Raw genomic sequence first — 14,550 nt, 5'->3', positions numbered from 1 at the left:
TCAGCGCAGCAGCCCTATCAGACCTCAGACCTGGGCCAGAAGCAGCCCCTGGTGAGTTAGGAATGAGCTTTCTTTAAAGCAGTGACACTGAAACCTTGTTTCGTGACAGGAGATAACTCCTATCCTCCATACGAAGACAGAAGCACTTGTGGGACGCCAGCCCCAGATGCCAGCTATTCGGGTGACAAATGGCCCCCACCCTGCAGGCCCTGCTTTCAGTCAGTGACACTTATTTGGGTCACGTGTAAAGGGGAGCACAAAGGAACCAGGGATTGCCTGAGGCCGCAGTGTGATGTCATCACAGCAGTTTCTCCTTCCTGACACAGGGAAGTCCTCCTAGCAAGAAGGGAAGCCCGTGGGTGACCCAGCTGGCCGAATGCCACCTCTGACCTAGAAGGCATTTTCACAATTTCCTCCTAAAGAAAACAACCACCCACAACCTCACCTCTGGTCTCTGTCTTTAAAATTGGGCTCAGGAATTGATTCAGCCTGTCAGAAATGGGCTTGCTTTCATTCTTTCATCCATCCATCCTTCCATCCATTCATTGATTATTTATCAAGGCCTACTCTGTGCCAGAGACTGGAGATGCAGCCCTGCTCTTGAGAGAGGAAGAAGAGAGAGCTTTTTCTTTATTTCCTGAGGGAAAAAGGAAGCTCAGCCAGGCAGGGTACCCAGATCCACCTTCACGCCAGGTCTACCCAGCGGCTTTTGGAAGCCCAGGAATGGCTGGTGTTGGAGGCCTGTTTCTCCGGGATATTTCCTAACTACAGGATCAGAAACGGGCCAGAGATCTTGGATGCAGCTACAGCAGGTCCTTAAGAGGACTTAAGGGGAGGCTACCTGGCTTCCAACCCCTGTGGTCCTCTCAGCTTTCTCCCTTCCTTGAGCACCACTGAAGCACCCTCTTACAGATGAAGGGTTTTCTTGTTTGTGCCTGGCTTTCTCTCTCCCCCACACCAAATCTCATCCAGAAACCAAACCACCGTCATTGTAGCTGGGACTGTCATTACAGGGCTGGGTCTGAATTGAGCACAGGTTTACAAAGGGCACTGTGCTAAGCACACTAAGCCATCATGTCACCCTCACCACAATTCTGTCTACTTGTCTTCTTCCCATTTCACAGATGAGGAAACACAGGTCCAAGAAGTTGTGACTTGCCCCAGACCACACGGCTAGTGAGTGGCTGCCACTCCGTAGAATCCAGGACAGTAATCATCAGAGTGTGTGCACTGCCCGCTGTGCTGCCTTACACAGTAAAAACAGCCTGCCAGAGCATGGCGCCCTCAGAGTAGTTTCACACCCTCTCCATCAATTGCTCAAAATCTGTCTCCCCTGGTTCCTCGGAAAGACACTTGTCTGCTGGGCGTATGAGCAGTGCCTTTTTTTGCAAAGAGTAGGAAGCACCTTTCTTGCCTTCAATAACTGCAAGAAGTCAAAGAGAGTTTTTATTTTTTAAGAAAAAGTCAGGCTGGGGAGCACCTTTAGTACAAAAAGTTTCCTGTTAGAGAGCCACTCCTTTGACTTAAATGCTATCATTGGAAGAAAAAACTAAGTCCTGTTGATCATATAGCTCTTTAGTGGAAAGGCTCTGGAATTAAATTGCTAAGTAGCATAAGCAAAGGAGAGATTGAAGTCAAGAGAATTTGTGGAAGGGCCAAGCATGGTGGTGCATGTCTGTAATCCCAGCAGTTTGGGAAGCCGAAGCAGGAAGATGACTTGAGCCCAGGAGTTCAAGACCAGCCGAGGCAACATAGTGAGACGCTGTCTCTTCAACAAGTACACAATTTTTGAAAAATTTTTAAAAATTAAGAGTATTTGTGGAGAACAGGGTGGTTAGATGGGGTGAAGCTGAAACTAGCCTGACACATCCGTAGGAGTTCCTCCATCCAGATAGAGACACTCATTATGGAGCTTATAGGATTGCAGGGGGCCTTGTGACTGTATATAAGGTTTCTTGCTTATGATGTAAAAAGCTCGGGACTTTGGAATAATTTATGCATTCATTTTTTAAAATACACAAAAGTTATTTGTTATTAATTTTATGCTAGAAGCTGTGCTAGGTGAACAGGATCTGTGGTGTTCTACAAGAGATTTGTTCCCTACCCTCATGGAGCAGACAGACTTTTAAATGCTGCTTTGTCCCCTACCAGCTGGGAGATCAGGGTAACTCAACCTTTCTGAGCTTCTGTTTCCATGTGGGAAACACCCCCAACCTCCCAGCGTTGTTGCCAGAATCAGCTGAGAGCATCTGTTAAGGGCACAGCAAGCACAGTTCACAGATCCCCTAGCCCACCCAACCCTGCAGTAAATAGATGTGTGGTCCAGGGTCTGCCAGCACATTTGATGCCTGCTGTGCGTTGGGCCTTGGAATGCAGCAGAGAACCAAATGCCAAACGAAGCTCCCCGCCCTCCCAGAGCTCACATCCTGGTGTGTGGATTCTCTGCCTCTTGCTACCCAGTGGATTCTCTGCCTCTTGCTACCCAACTGGGTTACCTGGGAAAAGTCTCACCCTGGGGAAGGGGGACATCTGGGAAAGGCCTTGGATGCAACACTCACTCCCCTTTCTTCCTCCCTGACTGTGAGCCTTGAAATTACCAGCAGGAGGTCAGAGTTCAAGGTCACAGTCCTGGGGAAAGGAAGCTCTAACGACTCCAGTCCACTCCATGCATTCCAGCACAGCGTGGACTGTGGAGTCGGGTAAGGGTAGGGGAGCCTTTTATTGGGCCTTTTTCAGCCCCTTTTTCAGAACCTGTAAGAAAATATTTCTGGCTAACAGGACTTGAGAAGATCCTGGGTCTGGAATGCAAAGAATACCATGTTCAGTAAATAATACAGCAGCTGCTACCATTTATAGAGCACCTCCCACATGCCCATCGTGTTACCTGGGATGCTCCTTGTGCCCTCCCTACTGCCCTATGAGGTGTGGGTTTCCAGGTGATTGCCCAAGATCACACAAATGATACCAGGAGTGGGGATGGGAAACTGGCACTTGAGCCCCTGCCCTGCCCCTGCTCCAGGACATTCCTGCCTGTTTCTGGTGGGGACCTCCCCAGAATCCTGGCTGTCCCTGGTCACACCGGCTCCAAGGCCATAAATAAAGCTGGTAGAAGTTCTTCCTTTTCTGGGGCTACTTTTCTCCACTCCAGGAAGGAAGAATCTGAGGGAAAAAAACATTAGCATCAGAAAGGTCTCTATTGAGCCTGGCCCTGCCTGGGCTTCCACCCCTGGGACGCTGGCCTCCCTTGCCAGCAAAGGCTGCAAAGCTGGGAAAAAGCCTTTTCAGCCAGAGCTTTCTCTTTCCTCTTCTGTCCCTGCCACCTGACTGCATAGCACTCCCCACGTACACCTGGGAAGATAGATGTCAGGCCCCACCTGGGAAAAGGCAAGGCCTGGGCACCACTGGGTGGTTCTTGATCCCTCTGACCCGCCAGCCCCATCTTTCCTTTATCATCAGCACCTGCAGGATAGGCTGGCAGCTGCTGGAGGGGCATGGGATAGCTATGGGGTCTCAACTTCTGATAAAAGTCTGGTTCTCATTCTCAGATAAAATGAGGAAGAGACTTTTTAATAGGAGAGTGGCCATTCTTGTGGAAGAGTAGCTTTGCCTGTTTTTAAAGGCATTGCATTTCTTTCCCCCCCCCCCCAGAGACAGAGTCTCGCTCTGTCGCCCAGGCTAGAGTGCAGTGGCGCGATCTTGGCTCAAGGCAACCTCCGCCTCTGGGGTTCAAGCAGTTCTGCCTCAGCCTCCTGAGTAGCTGGGATTATCGGCATGCACCACCACACCCAGGTGATTTTTGTATTTTAGTAAAGACGGGGTTTCACCATGTTGGCCAGGCTGGGGCACTGCATTTCCTTTTTTTTTTTTTTTTTTTTTGAGATGGAGTCTCAGTCTGTTGCCGAGGCTGAAGTGCAGTGGCGCGGTTTTGGCTCACTGCAACCTTCGCCGTCCAGGTTCAAGCGATTCTGCCTTAGCCTCCTGAGTAGCTGGGACTACAGGCGCACACTACCACACCTGGGTAATTTTTAAATTTTTTTAGTAGAGACAGGGTTTCACTGTATTGGACAGGCTGGTCTTGAACTTCTGACCTCACGATCCGCCCACTTCGGCCTCCCAAAGTCCTGGGATTACAGGCATGAGCCACCACACCTGGCCGGCATTGCATTTCTTTAGGGAAGAAAAGTAGCCAGCTGTGGCTTTAAAACCTGTTTCTGTTTAGCCAGGAAGCTTTGGCCTCATCTCTGAGCCTGGTTTAAGCACCTGAATGGGCAGCAGGTAGCCCTGAATGGGTCCGTCAGTAGGCATCTTCCCACGCTTGAAGGACTTTTGGGGGGATTCGTGGGGGCACAGTGCAGAACACAGTCTGTCTAGTTGGGGGTGGGCCGCACTCGAACCTGGGCAACAGGAATGAGGCAATGCTGAATTTGTACAGAACCTTGTTCTGTGCTGGTTACCTTTTTGTTTTAAGTTTTTGGGTTTTTTTTAAGGCAGTGTAAATGTTGATGACTGTTGGCACTGGGTAATAACATTCAAGGGAGTTCGTTATAATAACATTTCTCTTTCTCTTTTTGTATATTTAAACTTTTCTAAAATAAAATGACTTTTAAGCAATTAAAAATACTGCTCCTCTTGGCACTAATTCAGAAAAGTCAGGAATCCTGTTTGGTCTGCTTTGAGGCTTGATTGCCAGGACAGTAGGTAGAAGATAAGCCAGTCTTCAGAGTGGTCACCTTCATAGAGAAAGAAAGTAGAATGTGGTTGCCAAGGGCTCGGGAGAGGGGGGACTTAGGAATTATTGTTTAATGGGGACAGAGTTTCAGCAAGATGAAAAGAGTTCTGGAGAGGGATGGTGGTGATGGCTGCCCGTCATTGTGAGTGTCCATATAATGTCACTGAACTGTACAGTGAAAAATGGTAAACTTTATAATATGTGTTGTCATAAGTTTTTTCTAATTTAAAAAAAAAAAAAAAAAAAACGGCCAGTCTGTAAGCTGGATCCACAGCATCTTGCCACCATGACCTCATCTGCGGTTAAGCATGTAGGCCACATGGATGGATGCATGCTCATCCTCACCTGCCACGAATTGCCCAGGAGCTGTGTGTGCCAGCCTCAGGAAGAGGTGTTAGGAATCAGCCAGCCAGGTGCAGAAAGGAGGGCACATAAGAGGCATCACTTACAGGCACCACCATCACCACCAACACTAAGGGTACACGTGCGTCTGCCTGGCCTCCGAGAGCCAGAGAAGTGCTTCACTAGGTTTAGAATGCTTTTTAATCTTATAAGTATGTTGATAGTGACTAGGCACAGTGGTTAATGCCTGTAATCCCAACACTTTGGGAGGCCGGGGCGGGCAGATCACTCGAGCCCAGGAGTTCGACCAGCCTGGGCTCTACTAAAATTACAAAAATTAGCCAGGCGTGGTGGCGTGTGCCTATATACCTAGGTACTCAGGAGGCTGAGGTGGGAGGGTCACCTGAGCCCAGGAAGTTGAAGATACGGTGAGCCGAGATTGAGCTACTTGCACTCCAGCTTGTGCGACAGGAGTGAGACCCTATAAAAAAAAAAAAAAAAAAAAAAAAAAAAGAGGTTGATAGGGCTCCTACTGTTCCAATTTAGGACAATGTGAACATCAAAAAAGAAAAATGTAGATGGAATGATATGATTTTTAAAACTTCCTTTTCAACCCCCAGTATAATAATTTATTCAGAAAAGGATCATCCATGGATGCAAAGCCACTGAGCTAAAGGTTGTTGAGAAAAAGGATATTCACAAAGTGTCCCCTCCCAGTTACTTATTAATTTTCCAGGGAAGCTGGTACCTTGAACTGGAGCAGTCTCGTGTCACCACCTTAATCAAGTGATCTAACATAGGCCGGGACAAAGTGACGTTGCCTAGGACTCCTGCTATGGTCCAGTAGGTGAGAAGGACAGAACAGCCTCTGTCATTTTCTTGCCTGTACTGTTTGTCCTGCATCTAATTGTGAGGAAACAATCAGACAGATCCAGAATGCGGAGCATTTTACAAGACAACTGGCCTAGATTCTGCCAGAGTCAGTGTCATGAAAAACAAACGAAACAAGGGGACTTCAGCGATAATAGACTCCGTGTGTGAACCTAGTTTGGATTCTGGATCCAAAAACACAAAACAAAGGTTATAAAAGGCCTTTTTAGGACCCCTGGAGAAAGTCAGATGTGGACTGAATATTAGAAAATGTGATTGCATTAATGTTCATGTCTTAGAAATGCTAATAGCATTATGATTTGTAGGAAAATGACCTCAGGAACAGATGCTGAAGTGTTCGGGGTGGCGTGTTATGTCTGCAACTTGACTAGAAATGGTCTAACAAAACCAGTATTTACAGACAGACTACACCTAGACAGAGCACACATGGATCAGGGTCAGCAAGGGCAGAATCTGGTGAAGGGTCCTATGTGTTTATTGTTCTCTTTCATCTTTTCTCTGATTTAAAAATTTTCAAAATCAAAAAGTACATCAAAGGAGTCAGAGAATCCGTGGCTATTGTCTGGCTTGGAAAGACTCAGAATTCTGTTCCCCGCCTCTCCCAGGAGACTCGCCTGAAGTCTTGTAGGCATCTGTTGCCTGTGCAGTTTGTCGATAAGGAGGAAGCAGCTGAGTAACGGTGCTTGGTGGTGGCAGCGCTGGGGACAAGGGGCCAGCCCCACTCACAGTCCCGGGAGGAGGGGAGGAAATGTCTGCCAGGCACGTGCAGCATCAGGAAACTCATAAAATCTTTCCTGGCTGCTTTAACTGCTGGCCAGGCCAAGCCCAGGTTAACTCTGAAGTCTGCTTCTGGGTGTAGAAGCTGAGTTCTCCCATCAGCTTTTTCTCTGAGCCTCTGAGGATTGTAAAGAACCTACCTAGGAGGCTCCTGCCAGGAGCCAGTGCGTGACCACTCGAAGCACAGCCCATTCTGTGTGCTGGGGGCTTGAGAAGCACTTTCCATTCTGCAGCACCATTTTATCTTCACGTGGGACATGGTCCTACATCATGAGCAAATAAACAGCCTGTGGAGTTTAGTGCTCGTAGGTCCAGGGCAAACTCCTGAGGATTCAGACCCAGCTCTGCCTGGCTGTGGACTGCCGTGTGCATTCCCAGGAAGCAGAGGGAGCAGGTGAAATCAGATTCCGCAGTAATCCCTGGTGCCTTCCATTGGAGGATAATCCTCTTGGGCCTGGTAGCAGAGCTCTGAAAGGTTTGAAAAGCGAGGAGGGGAGGAGGAAACTAATCTGATTGAGCACATCTGCCAGTTCTAAGAGATTGCTGGCTGCCAGCAGTGCTGTGCAAGGGTCTTAATGCCACCCCAGTACAGTGCACCTTCACCTCACCACCTCCTGCTCTGGGGAGGGAAAGAGAGCTAGTTTCTACTGAGTGCATGCAACCAAGGCTGGCTCCGCACAAGATTCAGGGAAGCCGGGGCAACTTTGGAAAAACTAAATAAATAAAATTCTTCCTTTTAAAAACTACACAAAGAATGCATGATCATTGAAGAAAAAACTGGGGAATACAAGATCATCAGAGAAAAATTCAAATGTCCTAAAATACCTGTTTCCTGAGAGGACTATTCATTCATTTAACAAATATTTATTGGGTACCTACTATGTACCAGGCATGTGCTGGGAACTGGCGGCACAGCAGTGAATGGGTCGGACTCAGTTCCTATTCTTACGAGGCTTAGAGTCAGATGCCAGCCATTAATATTAATACTTGATGTTAAGCAAGTAATCTGAGTGTAGAAAGTCCCTTTAATATCTGGAGGTCTCTAAACTGAGCTCTGGAGGACACAGATAAGGGGGGTGAGGGGAAGAGCATTCCCAGCCCGGGGAGAGGTCGGAGTCCCACGTGGCTGGATCCTGTGCTTGAAGAGGGAGTGTTGGGGGGAGTCGGGGGGCGCTGCCGAAGCCAACAGATCCAGTCGGCCAGAGCCTCAACCCTGGGACTTCCAGCCATGCAGGAGGCTCTTCCTCTTTGGGAAGCTTTGACCTTGCATTGGCCTGCCTGAGTTGCTCTTGTGTGCAAGACAAGAAACTGTGTACTTCGGACACAGCACCGTTGCAGGCTGAGCGACTGGGCTCCGGAAAGGGATGGAATGTGTGCTTGCTGTAAACTGCATGGTGCGGGGCTGGTAGTGCCTCTGCCCTTCACTGTCTTGTACATTTCCACTCACTAGACTCCTCTGCATCAAAGACCAGAGCTTTGTGTCAGGTCATCGTTACCCACCAAGTGGGCTGCTGCAAGGCTTGCCAAGAAGGGAGCGACCCTGGCCTGCTGAGACATGGTTGATTCATTCTGCAGTGACGTCTTTTGAGCCGTCCCCAGGAATGTGTTGTATCTACTGTGGAGCAGCCTGTGGTGGTTACTTCCTTATCTCCCCTAAGCAGCATGAGAGATGGGAACTGGGTCAGAGGCACTTGCAGCTGGGAGAAGGTGCGTGCATGTGTTGTTTGCCCTTCCCTTCGTGGGCACTGATGTGTGCTTTGAGGTCAGCTGGGCCACCCCACTGCCTCTTTTGGCATTTACTTAGTGGCAGCTCCACACCCCGTGAGGCTGGCCTTGGGGTCACAGGTGAACAGACCGAGGCCAGGCCCTTGAAGGCCTCACCACCTGATGTGGGAGTCGTACAGTACAGGGGGCTGGTGTGGAGGGTGACTTCTGAGAGGCAGGGACTCGAGGTGAAGGACATGTCAGGGTTGGCTGAGTGAGGAGGGGATGGGGAAGGGTGCTCCAGGCCCAGGGGGATGTGTCAATGAAGGCTTATAGGCAAGAACTGCCAAGGACGGGGTCCACGGCCACCTGTGGGGTGGCTTCCCCAGAGTGAGGAACATTGAGGCTGGAGAGGCCCACAGTCTGCAGAGCCTCACACAGTGGAAGCTGTCATGCCCCCCACCAGCCCCTGACTCTTGACTGTCAGGGCACAAGGACCCCCCATTGTCCCCTGGGAGCATCCACAACTGATGACTGTGGGGGTTGCTATGTAAACGCCTCTGCTCTTTAATCCGCGGGTGGGATAACCTGAGGCCTGTCTTAGGCTGTTTCTCAGAATTCCTCAGTAGGATTAAGCTCGGGTTGTCCACAGTGGTGACTTGCTTGTGTCCTTTTGGGCTTTCTTCCCTTTCCTGTTCTCTTCCCCCACCTACTGATCTTTCCTGGGCTTACCTTCCAAGACCTGGAAACCAGAGGGAACCCAAACTAAGACCCCGTTTACACAGTTTGAACTCAATAGCAAGGATAGCGGGAAGCCATCGAAGAGCTTTTCTATACATGGAGGGACAGGGCCAGGTTTGCGCGGCCACGCTGACTCTAGCCGGGAGGTTGGATTGGTTAGGGCCAGATGGAGAGTAGGGAGGGCACCTTATTCCCCAGGCCCTGGCTGTTGCTGCTGACCGCTGTCGCCTGCTTTCTTTGTTCCAGAGGCTGGTCTGAGCATTTGGTGTGCATTTTCCCCTTGACTCTAACAAAAGCCTTATGAAGTATAGGTTCCATCTTACAGATGAGGAAACTGAGTCACAGAGAGGTTGAGACACCTAGCCATGATCCCCCAGTGGGAAGTGATGGCTTGTGGATTCAAGCCTAGGTTTGACAGATCTGGAATGTGTGCTCTTATTCCTCCGCAGTCTGGCCTGTCTGCTTTCTGTTTTCTTTGCCAGCACTATCCAGGCACTGTAAGGTGGGCCATTAGCTTCCTGGGTACAGGTAAATGTCTTCCAGTAACCCCCGCTTCCCCCGCTCGCCCACAGGTAAGTTCGAGGATCGGGAAGACCACGTCCCCAAGTTGGAGCAAATAAACAGCACGAGGATCCTGAGCAGCCAGAACTTCACCCTCACCAAGAAGGAGCTGCTGAGCACAGAGCTGCTGCTCCTGGAGGCCTTCAGCTGGAACCTCTGCCTGCCCACGCCTGCCCACTTCCTGGACTACTACCTCTTGGCCTCCGTCAGCCAGAAGGACCACCACTGCCACACCTGGCCCACCACCTGCCCCCGCAAGACCAAAGAGTGCCTCAAGGAGTATGCCCATTACTTCCTAGAGGTCACCCTGCAAGGTGACAGCTGGGACCCGATGGCAGGACCTCCCACCCCTTCCCCACCACCCAGGGGCCGGGGTCAGGCGGCCCTCAAAGGCATGTCCATCCAGATCAGGCCTTCTCACTGGGGCCTGTACACCCAGATCACTCTTACTTTGCAGGCAATAAGCAAAGAAAGGGCAAGGATTCTCCCAGTATGTTACCAGTAACATGTAAAAGAGAAATAGCAACTTATATACAGGCAGCCAGAAACCTAGAAACTTACAGATCAACTGGTAATTTTTCTTACAGTAACCTGAAACATTGCAAATGAATTAAATAGCACAGATTTGCAGATCGGTTATTCTCAAATAGCTGCCATCATACAGATAGTATGGGGAGAAGGAATTACGTTTACCTCTGTTTTAGCAATAAAAGTTACCCTGTTACTTGAAACTTACTTGAAACTCACTCTTCCCAGTGTTTTAAAATCTAGGTGTTAACTGGGTCAAAAATACTGCTGATACGGGCAGGCGCCGTAGCTCACGCCTGTAATGGGAGGCCGAGGTGGGCAGATCACAAGGTCGGGAGATCGAGACCATCCTGGCCAACATGGAGAAACCCTGTCTCTACTAAAATACAAAAAATTAACTGGGTGTGGTGGTGCATGCCTGCAGTCCCAGCAATTTGGGAGGCTGAGGCAGGGGAATTGCTTGAACTCAGGTGGCAGAGATTGCAGTGAGCAGAGATTGCACCACTGCACTCCAGCCTGGCGACAGAGCGAGACCCTGTCTTTTCTTTTGTTTTTTACAATAGATATTTATTTAAAGTAAAACATCTGCAGACCAAATAATTCTTAAGATTGTTTTTTTCAAGTTTAACCATTTTCGTAACAGCTGCATCCACAGACTTCAACTACATGATTACCTCTTTGCCCATTCTTCTCTTTCTTTTCTTTCCTGAATAACCTCTTTCAGATACAGTTCAAGGTAGAAATTTTCCTCTTCATATTTGGTCCTCTGCTCTTTTGGCAAGATGTGATGCTTCATGGACAGGTCCAGTGCCCTCTTCATGTGAAACATCCTGTCATTATAAAGGTTCTGAGGAAGGCTGCTTACGGCTTCTTTTACATCTTCATTCTCATATATTGTATCATCTCTCATTATCCCCAGTTTATTGAATCCTGCGGCTTTGTAATACCATTTTCGAATACCATGCAGCCACTTGCCTGATGCTGCAACAGCCTTCTTGCCAGCCATTTTGACCAGCGAGACTCCGTCTTAAAAAAAAAAAAATACTGCTGATACAACCATCCCATAACCTACTACAAACTAAAATGGGCATGAGTATCCAGATCAATGATTGGACTGGGTGCGGTGGCTTATGCCTATAATTCCAACACTTTGGGAGGCCGAGGTGGGCAGATCACCTGAGGTCAGGAGTTCAAGACCAGCCTGGCCAACATAGTGAAACCCCATCTCTACTAAAATACAAAAATTAGCCAGGTGTGGTGGCAGGCGCCTGTAGTCTCAGCTACTTGGGAGGCTGAGGCAGGAGAATCACCTGAACCCGGGAGGCAGAGATTGCGGTGAGCCGAGATCGTGCCATTGAGCTCCAGCTTGGGCAACAAGAACAAGACTCCATCTAAAAAAAAAAAAAAGAAGAAAAAAAGAAAAAAAAACCCAGTGATTGTGATCCCAAACATTAACTGAGCATTTACTGCATGCCAAGTGTCTCGCTTCAGTGCTTTGCATGCATTATCTCATTTGAACCTCATAGCAACCCCACACCAAAATCACCTCGATTAATCATATTTTACAAAAGAGGAAACTGATGCTGTAACTTACCCAAGGTTACGCTTATATTTTTTTTTCCTTTTTGTGGAGAACAGGGTCTCGCTACATTGCCCAGGCAGATCTCGAACTCCTGGGCTCAAGCTATCTATCGTCCCACCTCTACCTCCCTGAGAGCTAGGATTACAGACGTGAGCCACCACGCTCAGCTGTAATTTACCCAAGGTTATTGCTAGGATTTTATTTTATTTTATTTTTTATTTTTATTTTTTGAAATGGAGTCTTGCTCTGTCTCCCAGGCTGGAGTGCAGTGGCACGATCTTGGCTCACTGCAGGCTCCGCCTCCCAGGTTCAAGCGATTCTCCTGCCTCAGCCTCCCGAGTAGCTGGGATTACAGGCGCCTGCCAGCACACCCGGCTAATTTTTTGTATTTTTAGTAGAGTCGAGGTTTCACTGTGTTAGCCAGGATGGTCTCGATCTCCTGACCTCGTGATCTACCCCTCTCGGCCTCCCAAAGTGCTGGGATTACAGGTGTGAACCACTGCGCCCGGGCTGATTTTTAAAATTTTTTTAGAGGTGGGGTCTCGCCATATTGCTCAGGCTCGTCTCAAACTCCTGGGATTACAGGTGAGAGCTACCGTGCCCTGCTCATTGCTAGGATTTGAACCTGGGAAGTCTGACTGAATGATTGTTTCTATCACCCTATTACCACCCTGACTGATACTTTATTTTTTAAATTTGTTGTTGTTGTTTAGCTGCCCTATGAACTGATCTTTAAAAGACAAAAGTGGAAGTAATTGAAAATCATGAAAAAAAAAATTTTTTTTTGAGATTGAGTCTCGCCCTGTCACCCAGGCTGGAGTGTGATGGCTCGATCTCAGCTCACTGCAACCTCCGCCTCCTGGGTTCAAGCGATTCTCCTGCCTCAGCCTCCGAAGTAGATGGGATTACAGGTGCCCGCCACCATGCCTGGCTAATTTTTTGTATCTTTAGTAGAGATGAGGTTTCACCATGTTGGCCAGGCTGGTCTTGAACTCCTGACCTTGTGATCCACCTGCCTTGGCCTCCCAAAGTGCTGCTGCACCCAGCAAAAACCATGAACAATTTAAGACAACATAGTAATAAACTGAAAATCCAGTGGCATTCAGGAAAACTGCAGAAATTTCTGCTGTTTGCCTTTGTACATATTTCGTACCAGCTTTGCCTTGTCTTAGTTGGACGTTAAGATTCCTCAGTCAACCTAAGTGCCAATTTTAGTTATAAATATCAAAGTCTTACAACCATTCATTCAGTAGATTTTCACTGCGTGCCTACTATGGGCCAGGCATTGTTACAATTAATAAGTAGCTTTTAGTCATACCCCAAAATGGAAGACTTTGAAATAGTGTGTCATTATCTTATAATAACCAAAGAAAGGACAAATGTTTTGCAGTTCTGTTTGTAGAACATCAGCAAGCACCTTGCTGCTCCCTGGAAGCCGTGGACAGTATTTTGAAAACACTATTCTAGGCTGCTGTCAGAAATCTCAGACTGATCTGAGTGTGGTGGCTCACACCTGTAATCCCAGCACTTTGGGAGGCTGAGGCAGGAGGATTGCTTGAGCTCAGGAGTTCAATACAAGCCTGAACTACGTGCTGAAACCCTACCTCTCAAAAACATACAAATATTAGCCAGATGTGTTTGTGCACGCCTGTAGTCCCAGCTACTCAAGAGGCTGAGGTAGTAGGATCTCTTGGGCCCGGGAAGTTGAGGCTGCAGTGATCTCGCCACTGCACTCCAGCCTGGGCAACAGAGCGAGACCCTGTCTCAACAAAAAAGAAATCTCGGACCAAGAGCCAAGGTTAAGATTCAAAAATGGAACTTCACAGTTTGTAATTTTCCATCCTATTTGTAGGGCATCGATGAAAAGCCTTGAAAACGATTCATTTGTCCATCCATTCTCAGGGTGGGCCTGGGATTCCAAGGGGAGGATTTGGATGCTGACTCCCTCTGTGGCTTTCTTTCAGATCACATATTCTACAAATTCCAGCCTTCTGTGGTCGCTGCAGCCTGTGTTGGGGCCTCCAGGATTTGCCTGCAGCTTTCTCCCTACTGGACCAGAGACCTGCAGAGGATCTCAAGCTATTCTCTGGAACACCTCAGCACGTGTATTGAAATCCTGCTGGTGTAAGTTTCTCCTCTGAATCCTGTGTTTCTGAAATAGTGAGGTTCCTCTTGCCTTGAGGCCTGCCTGAGGCCACGGGCAGTTTCCTGAGTCTGGAGCTTGTGGTGGTTCTTCGAGCTACAGGGTCTCAGGGAAAGTGGGTCATGGTGACTCCTGGTAGAAGTGGGGTTTGGAGAACCAGTTCTTCCTATTTTGGATAGCTTCGGGTTTGCTTTTTATTTTATTTTTTCATTTTTTATTTTTTTTGAGACAGAGTCTCGCTCTTGTCGCCCAGGCTGGAGTGCAATGGCACGATCTCGGCTCACTGTAACCTCCGCCTCCCGGGTTCAAGTGATTCTCCTGCCTCAGCCTCCTGAGTAGCTGGGATTACAGGCACGTGCCACCACGCTCGGCTAATTTTTGTATTTTTAGTAGAAAGGGGGTTTCACTATGTTGGTCAGGCTGGTCTCGAACTCCTGGCCTCATGATCCACCCACCTGGGCCTCCCAAAGTGCTGGGATTACAGGTGTGAGCCACCGTGCCCGGCCAGGTTTACATCTTCAAAGTCAGGCAGCAAGGGAGAAGAGGGCTGTT

The 14,550-nt window shown here is 48.6% G+C and overlaps 2 protein-coding genes across 13 annotated transcripts in view; one reads left to right on the top strand and one right to left on the bottom strand.

Annotated features, from left to right (window-relative positions):
* Window positions 1-14,550, top strand: part of CCNJL (cyclin J like) — a 60,893-nt gene that overhangs the window by 42,973 nt on the left and 3,370 nt on the right. For 6 of the 12 annotated variants that reach the window (XM_058440098.1, XM_058440100.1, XM_058440096.1 and 3 more), the window contains exons 3-5: window positions 8,190-8,446; window positions 9,757-10,059; window positions 13,820-13,979. In XM_058440098.1, coding sequence (XP_058296081.1) covers window positions 8,341-8,446; window positions 9,757-10,059; window positions 13,820-13,979 — 569 coding nt within the window. In that variant the 5' untranslated portion in view covers window positions 8,190-8,340. Of the gene's footprint in view, window positions 1-8,189; window positions 8,447-9,756; window positions 10,060-13,819; window positions 13,980-14,550 lie in introns of those variants that run through there. The other 6 variants (XM_032158528.2, XM_058440101.1, XM_032158529.2 and 3 more) reach the window with 2 other exon arrangements.
* On the bottom strand, window positions 10,447-11,446 carry LOC116471795 (cytochrome b-c1 complex subunit 7-like). The gene has a single exon (XM_032756081.2). It carries the CDS (start codon window positions 11,277-11,279, stop codon window positions 10,944-10,946), a length of 336 nt encoding a protein of 111 aa, XP_032611972.1. The 5' UTR covers window positions 11,280-11,446; the 3' UTR covers window positions 10,447-10,943.

This window comes from Hylobates moloch, unplaced genomic scaffold (assembly GCF_009828535.3).
Source record: "Hylobates moloch isolate HMO894 unplaced genomic scaffold, HMol_V3 SCAFFOLD_6, whole genome shotgun sequence".
Taxonomy (NCBI): Eukaryota; Metazoa; Chordata; class Mammalia; order Primates; family Hylobatidae; genus Hylobates; species Hylobates moloch.
The sequence above is the reverse complement of the archived record's forward strand: the minus strand, read 5'-3'. Positions and strand labels throughout refer to the sequence as shown.